General features: G+C 43.5%; 1 protein-coding gene across 1 annotated transcript in view; it reads right to left on the reverse strand.

Annotated features, from left to right (window-relative positions):
- The window catches only part of TRPC5 (transient receptor potential cation channel subfamily C member 5), a gene marked incomplete at both ends in the record, with an annotated part of 61,862 nt that extends 57,404 nt beyond the window's left edge, over positions 1–4,458 (reverse strand). Inside the window, one exon of the mRNA XM_080352915.1 lies at positions 4,081–4,458. Coding sequence (XP_080209041.1) covers positions 4,081–4,458 — 378 coding nt within the window. The remainder of the gene's footprint in view (positions 1–4,080) is intronic.
- Positions 4,459–10,461: the final 6,003 nt, after the last annotated feature.

Here is a 10,461-nt window from a genome sequence, read left to right on the forward strand (position 1 = left end):
GTGTGTGCTGATTTTCACTGTTCCTAACCTAGCCTTGCTCTTTCTGACAATTATTCAGTGCTTTGTTGTCTTATTTATTCAAATAACATGACACCTGTGTGTAAAACCTCAATATGGATTGCCAGGCCAAGCAGTCTCAGTACGTGTACACTGTTCTTTTGCCACTACGCAGTACAAGATCAGCCTCTTCACTGTCAAAGAGCAAACAATAGCTATCAAAGCACCAGATTAGGCTCACTTGCATTTCCTGGAGAATAAACATATTCACCGACTACAAATCTCCACAGGAAAAGCAACACTTGCATACCTTTCAGGTTCCATGAATATTAGTTTGTTTTCTTATTCCTCTTAATATTCATGAACAGACTCCTTTCTTTCCAAATGTCTGTCATCTGTTTGGGGAAAAACAAACTATCCTATGATTTAAGTGACCAATCAGCAAAACCAAGTGACTGGCCAAAGCGAACTATGTTTTAAAAAATGAGCTCTGAGAATGGATTTGAGTACATTATGTAACAAGCGAACTTATAAAAACCACAGAACTAGAAGAGCTCTTGTGTTTCTTAATCTATTTTGAGTCGATAATTGAATATTCCTTTATTTCCCTGAGGATTCGGCTCTTGGTGCTGTGCCAGGTCCAGCCCACGTCCCGCTGGGTCAGCAAAGCTGCGACCTGCGCTGTCCCAGCAGCGCCACGTGCACCAGATGCACAGCCGCATCCTCCTTCCCTGGACCACACCTGCACACCCACGGTAAAATAACATCAGAGATGTCAGGACCGGGCAGAACTGATGTGAGGAGAAATGCTGAGTTCTTAAAATAGCCTGTGAACCTTGCTTGGAGGTAAACCTGAAAGGGAATACATCTACTTGGACACATCACTCACTGCTCAGCGCAATCATCTATCATGTGCTTTGCAGCAGCTTTTAGAGAGAGGTGGATCATGCTCCTGGCTCTCACCCGTTCCACATGTAAACAGAGTAATTTCTTGCTCTCCCGAGACACCGTGTGCACGCACGGCTGCAGTGCGGGAGAAGCATGTTGTTATAGTTACTGGCTATGACTTACCCCTGCCATTGTCGTGGCATTTGCAGTAAATGGCACTAAACCAGCAGCCTAGCAAAGGTTTGCAGAACAATGCCTGCCTGTGTTCACTTAATAACAGGACATGAGCATCTCTGCTGCCCAGCCTCTTCAGCCATTTCGCCCTGTCCCTTACATCACAAATGAGACCCTGATTCTCTTAACGTAAGGAACACAACAAAGGTCACTTCTTATATTTAAAGGTTTTTCTACTTTTGCTCCCTGAAAAGGTCATCATCCAGGGGAAAAGCAGAGCTCTTCCCCATGGGCAGCTCTCAAGAGACAGGTATGGAGCGCCCAGGACACATCACCTCTTAGAGACGCTGTGGCTGGTGAGCAAAACTGCTTTGCAGGTCAGGTCTGTAATAATTAACCAAACTGATGTGAACAGCCACGAACAGGACCAGCTCTTCATGCCTGGCAGGTAGAGACACAGACTGTGGTGTAGAGTCAAATAATAACCTCACAGGCCGACAGCAGGAAAATGGGAACTAACAGGTTTCCACAGGCAGATGAATTAAGGCAACATACTGGACATTGAGGAGAGAGCAATGAGAAGATGCTGCTTCTCACCTTTGCCTGGAGTGCAGCGAAGAAAAACAGCCCCTAATTGGAAACAGGCTGCTACAAGTGAGTCAAAGAGCTGTTTTCACACAGGTCTGTTCAGGCAAACTGAACCTTCTGTACATTTAATTAACAGATCACGCTAAACCTTATATATAAGAAGTCCTGTAGCACTATCTTACAAATTCCTCAGCCAGACAGAAATGGTTCCATGAAGTGTGAATTTGTGTTACTACTCTACCAAAAAAGCAGGTTTTAGAACATTTAAGTAGCTGCTTAGGACAAAGCTGTGCTGATCTGATCTATCAGGTGCTTTTTGTGAAACCAATCAGGTATGGGATTCCCAAAGGACTTTCTGAGAAAGGGCCCAGCAAAGATAATTACTGAATGTATATCAATACTGCTGTTGGAATCAGCATCAGGAACTTGTGTTCAAAAATCCCTCCTGTGTTAGCTTTGTGTTTTGAGAAGCTAACCGACTTTGACCCAACTTTGCTTAACTAAGCACTTCTTTCCAATTAATGTTGTATTGCTATACATGAAATAAACATAAATTACCACCACTGCATGAACTATCAGTGAAACTGCTGAAATGGAAGTGCAGTCCTGCAGCCCCCTACCAGCAAACACTGCCTGCAGTCTACATGAGAGCTGAACCACAGCCGGAGAAGTTAATCCTAGTCTGCACATAGGATTTGTATCAAGCCAGTACTAGTCTAAAACGTACTGATGAAATCTGGTCTTGTAACAAACCTTGTAAATAAAACCAAAACTGGCACCACATCTCTTCTCCCACACGTGTTCTCCTACAAGTTGTAAAGCTGCCAGCAGATGCAAACCTAGCTACAGAAGGAGAGCTGCACATTGGCACGGAGATAAAGAAAAGTGAAACAGACCTACTATGAAATGTGTCACTGAACTAGAGGTGTTGGAGCTGAATTTCAGGTGCCGTAAATCAACGTTATTTCATGGACCTCTGTCCACTCAAGCCAGTAAGGCTGTGAATTTGAGTGGACACAAGCTTTGGTATTCAAGAGACCTTGCAGAAATCCATGTGAATCCCATCACTTGCTTTCCATGGCATTTCAGGAGAAACTTGTCGTTAATCTGCAGTGGTTGCTGGCAGTTCCTCGTGATACTCAGAAACCTTCTATTCTACTTTCTGTCTTGGTCTATAGCATGGTCAGGCTTTCTAGAAGACCAAGAAAAAAATGGCTCAATCTCCATCTGTGATCCATATTTTGTTACTTATATTTTGTCAGACTAAAACCTAGTACTAGCATTCCAAGTTTTAGGCTTGATAAAAGAGATTCCTAATCTCTCTAGTGCTTAAACCACACATTAGAATCACATTGTTACAGCACGCAGAACGCTGCTGTTCCTAAATATTAAGTTGAGCACTACTGCATGTTGTCAGGGTTGATCTTTATTGTTTGCTTTGGCTATGTAAAATTACTATAGAAAAACTATGTACTAAGAAAAACTATGTATAGAAAAACTATGTACCATTGAAAACTTCTACTATGACTGACTGGTATCAATAACTTTCTTTTTTCACACATACAAGGATGTCAAGCAGACTTCAAAATGAGGCTTGACATGGAAGGATTATCCAGTTTTGAATGTTCTTTTCTAAGCAATGAACATGTGAAAATTGTCAGTGGTCAGTAATGTATACAAACTATTCTAGTTATTGGCTTGCAAATGAAAAGAAGAAAAAAAACGTTAGGGACAGTGTGATATGTGATACTTAAAGTGACAGGATTCAGACTGTGGTTTTCCACAAAGATCCTTATGTAACTTACTGATGGGTTTGTAGCTAAGGATCCTTCCTCCAAGGCATAGTTGTTCATTGCTCAGATATATAGCAGCTTAGCTTATGCTGTTACGTTATGTACTGCTCAGCGTTTCTGAAGTAGAGCTCTCTGGAGATGGAGACCAAGACGATATGTCTGTACTATGGCTAAGTACTGAAACCTAGCAGACTGCTTGCTTGCTTACAGTTATTTATAAGCGCATGTGTTTTCAGGATTTACTTATGAAAAGCAATTCCACTTAATATCAGTAGAACGGCATGGCAATAGTTCACATATATAGATTGTAATATATTTTCAGACAGCCCCAAATTCCTTTACAAAGTGCGCGTCTATAAATCAGCCTATAAATCAGCATGTTCACAAACGCTGTAAGACTGAAAAGAACACAGAGTGAAATCGAAAATGCTGAGTATTTAATTCAGGCAGAGCATGTTTGCTCAGACTGGAACGTCAGCATCCAAATAGGACTGCCCACGTCTGCTCTGGGGATTTAAAGCAATGTATCTGCGTTAAGGACTGACTTTGCTTTATGACTCCTGCACACCACCTCTCTGCGCAGTACCGCTCTCCTGATGCAGGATAATAGCATGAAACTGAACCGGAACACTCAACTAACCTGTTTTTCACCACTCGGCTTCCTGTAATTCAGCAGCAGCTCCACAGCTCCCACCACCTCTTTCCGTATTGCATACAGCAGAGCATCTCCCACATACACACTGTGGCTCAAAAGCAGCTCCATGATCTCCAGATTTTCGTTCTCTATGGCTATTAAAAGGGCACTGCGACCAAGAGGATCCATACAGTTAATGTTGATGTTGTAGTAGATCTCTGCCTCTTGCAAGGCATGTTTCACGCTGGCATAGTCCCCCTTCTCCACAGCGCTGAGGTAGGCCTTCTCCTCCGCCGAGAGCTCTGCCTCCGCCCGCACGATCTGCAACGGGATCCGATCTCTGTACGGTGAATAGTTTACCTTTTTGTAGTATAGCTGGGCCATTGTTCATAGTGACCGGGCAGACTGCGGGGGAAGAAGAAGCACGTGTAAGTGACAAAACAGACAAACAACCCCTTTTTGTTCCAATTTCCAAAGGTCCATTGCAGTAGAAGCTTCCGATTCCTTTTTAAGCTGTTTTATTCTCAACGCCCCCAGAGCAGCCCCACATTCAAAGGCCATCTGTAAAAATAAAGGTTACGCTACTGCTCAGAATTGGTACGCAGAATGAGAGACTCTCAGGATATTTTAAAATCTGGTTTAAACACTATGCCATGATCTTGTTGTTTAGGGATAACCTGTCACGTGTGCAAATAGGTAGATTTCTCATCTTTGCTTTACTTCCCGATCAGTGTTTCTTCTGGTCCCTCCTTTTTCACCACTGAGGCAGATCCTCATCATCTTTGAACCAGTAGTGATGGGAGATGCTGATTTACACCCTCCTATTCACAGTAATAAGATTTATTTTGATCATTTTTGCTGTTTCTTCTCTGCTTCCATCTCTTAAAATAGGTTTGTATTTTCCCCTAATGTTTAGTCTTTGACTAGGTCACAGTTTTATTTTTAAAGCTTACATGTTTTTAAACATATTTTCTCACTCTCCTCATTTATAAATAGGACCTAAAGATAGGTTGATGTAGAAAGCCACCACCCTTGCTCTCCAGAGGCAGTGATGTTGGTTATGGTCCAGGAAAATGAGAAGTAAATCTTGCCCTGGAACAAGTGTAGCGAACAGAATGAATTACTGTTCCTTCCCATGGCTCAAAGAGCTTGGCAGGTGGCTGGACAGGTATTCACACGTAAGGAAAAAAGGAGCTATGCGTATCTACCTCTGCTTGGCATCGATAAACCTCACCAAATCAGGACCAGGGACCACCAGCAGCTATAACTAATTGATGACTTACTCCATCTCCTTGCCCAGAGCTCAATGGTTTCCTGAGCACATTAGCCAGTGTTTTGTTCCACTTCAGCGCCCTATCCAGGGGAAAAAGGAGGTTTTGAGAAAGAGGTAATGAGGAGGATCTTGTGGCTCGGATGCCGAGCGGGGAGCGAGACGCCACGGGTTCTGTTTTTACCATCCCACCGTGTTCAGCAGAGCCCGCTTGCGTTTTGCCTCCAGCTCCAGCGCGACGGGCCCGGCAGCGCCCGAGTGGGTGGATCTGAGCTCCAGCCCAGCGCACACCGCAAAATCGTGGGTGGTTGTAGCACACAGCAAAGTGACATCTGCGAAATTCCTGGGGAGCCAGGGATCCAAAACCACGAGTTTGGCACCTCAAAAAATGTGCTCTCCTGGTTTCCTACCAGAGAAGTTTTTGTCTGTTACGTTTCCAGAGTTGCAGCTCTCTGCACATGTGCTTCAACCTGAAGATGCACACAAAGCCATTAGAGGTAAAAGGACCTATGATCTGATAGAAACCATCATAAATATATTGGCTTATTTTCTACGGAAACGTGCCACTAAAGTTTTAGAATTAAGGAAGAATCTCCAGTGACTGAGGAGCTTGAAGTCTCGATAAACTACATGTATAACCAACTACTCTGATTTTCAGAAGGACTCAGGATCACACGTCATTTTTCAAATTTTGTTTTTGAAAATGCTATCCCTGCAGGGTCCAGCCAGTTCCCACCAAAATACCGAAAGGACACACAAGGATGCAGAACAGGTCTGATAACAAGTTAGGACCAGAGAGATCTTTGGGAAAGGAAGGATAAGCTCAAAAGGGAAGGGAAATTTGATCCTAGTGTGTCAATGTGGCTCACAGCAGCAGGGCACACCAACCGGTGGCACAGGACAGCAGCCATGGGTGGTGGCCTCCAGGGGACAACCTGTTGGCTCCAAGATACCTCAAGGATTCCGGTGACAACTCCAGCTGCTGAAGTCGAACTGGATATTTCTCACTGTTCTTCGGTTTAATTGAATGTTTTGTAGATGGTGAGTAACATTTGCAATGAGTTATAAGAAATGTCACCTTATGAAACATCATGCCAGAATTGAATCCCTTTCCTTTCCAACAATTTTATGTAAAAAAAAGAAAGCTTCAGATATCTTAACTTCTCAGTGAGATCTCATTTCTCAGTACAACCCGGCCCAAGAAAGCACATAAGCAGCTGCAATAAAACTCAAGAGGAAAGACTCACAAAATGAATTCTTTGCCCTGAATTATTCTCATGCCATCATCTGAATACCCCAGCAAACACACACTGGCTTTGGGAATTATTGCATCAGTATCAAAATTAATGTATGTCTGCCTGGATCACATGGAAGATTTCAGCAAAACCTTTAGCTGTTGAGCCACCCCTCACCCTGAGGTCCAGCACAACTGCAGATGAACCTTCCAACTCCACTGTCTTTCTCTTCCAAAAGTGACCAACAGAGCATCAGACAAAACACGCAGGTAGACCAAATGAGCCCAAGGATCACTTTGCTCTGGCTATCACTCCCAAACACCACTGATCTCCGGGACCCAGCATTTTGCAGTGAAAGAAACTATGCTGGTAGACCCTAGACCGCTTGTTTGTCCCACAGTGGTACTGTGTCCCAACCATTAGAAAATCACAAAAATACTGATGAAATCCAAGTAGGAAAAGGGGTAGGCAGTTCATAGGTGCCTAGAGAGAAGCAGCAATGAAGTACTTGAAAGGCAGCAAAAACAGGAACACAGTGACAAAATGTTGGAATCTGTGCAGAGAGGCTGAAAATCCACTTTTTCCATATGAATTCTCTTCAGAGAGGCATTTTCTGCTACTTGAGTTAGTATTTGGGGCAAGGAAGTTTTTTTTCCAGCCTTGTGCTGGCTGGCAGATGCATCGGACATTATCCACTGGCTGGCTAATGCAATGGCCATACCTGCAGCACAACCAGGTGCAGAAAAACTAAGAGAACCACGTAACAAACTACACAAGATAAGGGGAAGAGGACTTACCACTCAATTTGGACTCTATCACCTCTCTCCAGTTGGGTTGCCCTTCTCCCCGAGTTATTAGTCCAGATCTTCAAGCCACCACAACCTGACACCACTTCTATGTTGCCTGGCACAGAAACGAGAACTTTAGCCCCTGCAAAGCAGCCATACGTGGCACAAAGAGCTTGTCTTGTTTAGGGAAGGAGGCTTTCCAACCCCATTACTTCGCCTAATAACACAAAATGTTTTTCTCTTCCTGCAAAAATGTATTTGCATCTTCCAACACCCAGTTCAGATGTATCCATCCCCTGTATCAACAGGATTGCCTATTTTCCCGCTGAAGAGCTGCTTTTGGGCTGGACTCTTGGGATGGACACAGTGCAATGGTATTACTTCAGCCAAGGGCTGAAAACAGTGGCTTTTGGAGTGGTTTTATACATGTCATCATCCATATGAAATCAGGGAGATGGGGAGCAGCACTGAATAAGTGGCCATTAGTTAGAGATGTGGTTAATGAATAGAGACAGGCAAAGGTCACTCAGCAGCACTGCCTTGCGTCACTAACAATTTCAAGAGTTTTCCATACAATTTCTTTTAGGATCTGTTAGCAGTCGAACCGTCATTTCCCACTGCACACACAACACACTCCCACATGCCACTGTCCCGCGGGAACCAGAATTACCTGTATGAAATGGGATGAGTAGAACTGAAAGGGTAGAAGCCAGTGCCAGTTCATGTCCATGTTGTCACTAAGCTCGTTATAATATAGGACTTTCCTGGCTTTTATTTGCTTTTATCATCATTTGACTTTTCATGATGCTGATGAAGAGGTAGAAAAGCACCATTGCTCCTGATTGTGAGCCCTTGTGTAACGGGAACAGCAGAGACTTGTAGGGGGATTGAATTTAGATATTGGACTGCCATGGTTTAACCCCAGCTGGCAAATAAGCCCAGAACACAGCGCTATACTAGCGACTAGGAAGAAAATTAACTCTATCCCAGCCAAGACCAGGGCACGGAACTCATCGCTCCCAGCCGCTGGGAGCATCGACTACCCGAGGAACAACTCAAATTCCAGATCTTGAACACAAGATCAACAGGCAAGAGCTACCTTTCCACTTGATGGGACTCTGTACGAGCAGCCAACTCACATCACACATTAGCGCAGACAACAAAACCCCCCATCTGCCAAGCTGCGAACAGAGCGGCTGGTTGTTCCCTCCTACTGGAGATTCGCTCTGACACATGTTGGCAAAACTGTGTGTGTGGCTTCAAATGTCACTACATCTTCTCTCTCAGATCTGCAGAAGGGTGTATGTGCTGGAAAGCCTGTATTTTCTAGTTGTATCAGCCCAGTTAAAGAACCGATCCCTTGCAACCCATCTTCACTGCTTCCTTCCATCCTTCTCTCCAAGGCTATTTTTTCTTTTTAGTGTTTCAGAGAGAGTATTTTCGTCATTTTGCATTTCTAATCTGTGACTTCAGGTCTGGAAATGATGGACAAGCACTGCTACAATGGCCGGACTCTCTCAGCATCCTCAGAGGCTGTGTGCTCAGTAATATTGATCTTTTTAAAATTGGTTATAAACCTGAGTTATGAAACAGTCCAGAAGGGGCACTTAGGTAAATAATATTACATGTGGTTAACGGACCAATTGAGTTTGTGATTGGATCCTTCCCTTAAGTGCTCTAGATCTTGTTTACTAACAATGCCTGACTGAGCTTATACCTCCCACAGTTTGAGGAAATAAAACTGACTTTGTAACATTCTGCGAATCCTTTTCCTGTGCAATGACAGCCCCTCGTTCCAGGAAATCGCTTTTACTGCGGAGTTCAGTGGAAAGCAGATTGCAGCCCTCAGTCTCACTGCTGCTGGTGTCTCTGCATCACACTCACCACCTTTTCGGTCAGAAGCAGAATTATTTTACTGATGCTTTTAAATGCAGAAAGAGTCACTACTGAATAAATGTACAACCTCAGAAGTATTCGAAAATGATAAAATTGCAATGACCTTCTGGTGTATATGGCTGTGTAAATTCTCTTTAGCAGGGCTCCATGATCTCAGGAACTTTATATTCAGCTCGTAAGTTATATAAGATACATCATTCCGCTGGAATAAGTGCTTTCCAAAACCTGCAGGGTTGCAGTACAACACAAAAATGAGAAACTGACAGCTAATAAAATTGGAGATGAGTAATCTAGTTTCACTGCCCAAAATGAGTGAAAGGGAGAGCACTAATAGAGTATGTGATGAAGATGCAAGGCTGCAGTTGTTCATGATTCACGTTGGAGGATATGTCCTTACAAGATGTAGACAAAAATTCTTCTTGAGACGTTTTTCACCCATCATCACTTGAGGTGTAGTTGAGCACACACACAGTCACTGGGGTACTGTGTGCAGCCACCTAACCCCAGAAGTGCTTGTAAAAGAAGACAACTTCAAACTTCAGATCACAGATTTCCAGAAGCCAAAAGAAAATTCTTTGCCAGTAACTCAAAATGTTGTAATTTGACTCAAGTCCCAGCTGCAATTCTTAACTTCCTGGGGAGGGTGACAATTATCAAAGATATATATGTTTGATTTGGAAAGGTCAGCTCTTTGGTATAACTCTCTTCCGATGCATAATCAATTGATGAGTCATGGCCAACCGCATATGGGTCTCTCTCTATATATATACATATACATTATCTATATATAATTACAAAGACATTGCATATGTAGTACACTTAGAGATACTGTTGGGTTTAAGAAAGTACCTGTTCCTCTCTGAGCAACCAGTGGTTCTAACTAAAACTTAGGATTCAAACTCAGTTCTCAGTCTTCTGGCTTTAGGGTGCTCAGTCACTGCAGGACATCTACAAGGCCACCTAGTGCTGGAGGATGGAAGTCTTGGCACAGCTGAATTCTCTCCTAGATGAATAAGCTCTCCCTTCTGGACACGGCCTTACTGAGAGCCAGCATGGCTCTGTAACACTGATTTGCCCAGAAGTAAGGAACATTGCAAAATCTACCTCTTTCCATTCCATGTGCAAAGCACTCGGTTTGACTTTGCCTTCTCAAGCAGAGTAGTGCAGCTACATCCGCATTTCAAAGGAAAACAACAAA

The sequence above is a fragment of the Nesoenas mayeri genome (genome assembly GCF_963082525.1).
Source record: "Nesoenas mayeri genome assembly, chromosome: 13".
NCBI classification, from domain to species: domain Eukaryota; kingdom Metazoa; phylum Chordata; class Aves; order Columbiformes; family Columbidae; genus Nesoenas; species Nesoenas mayeri.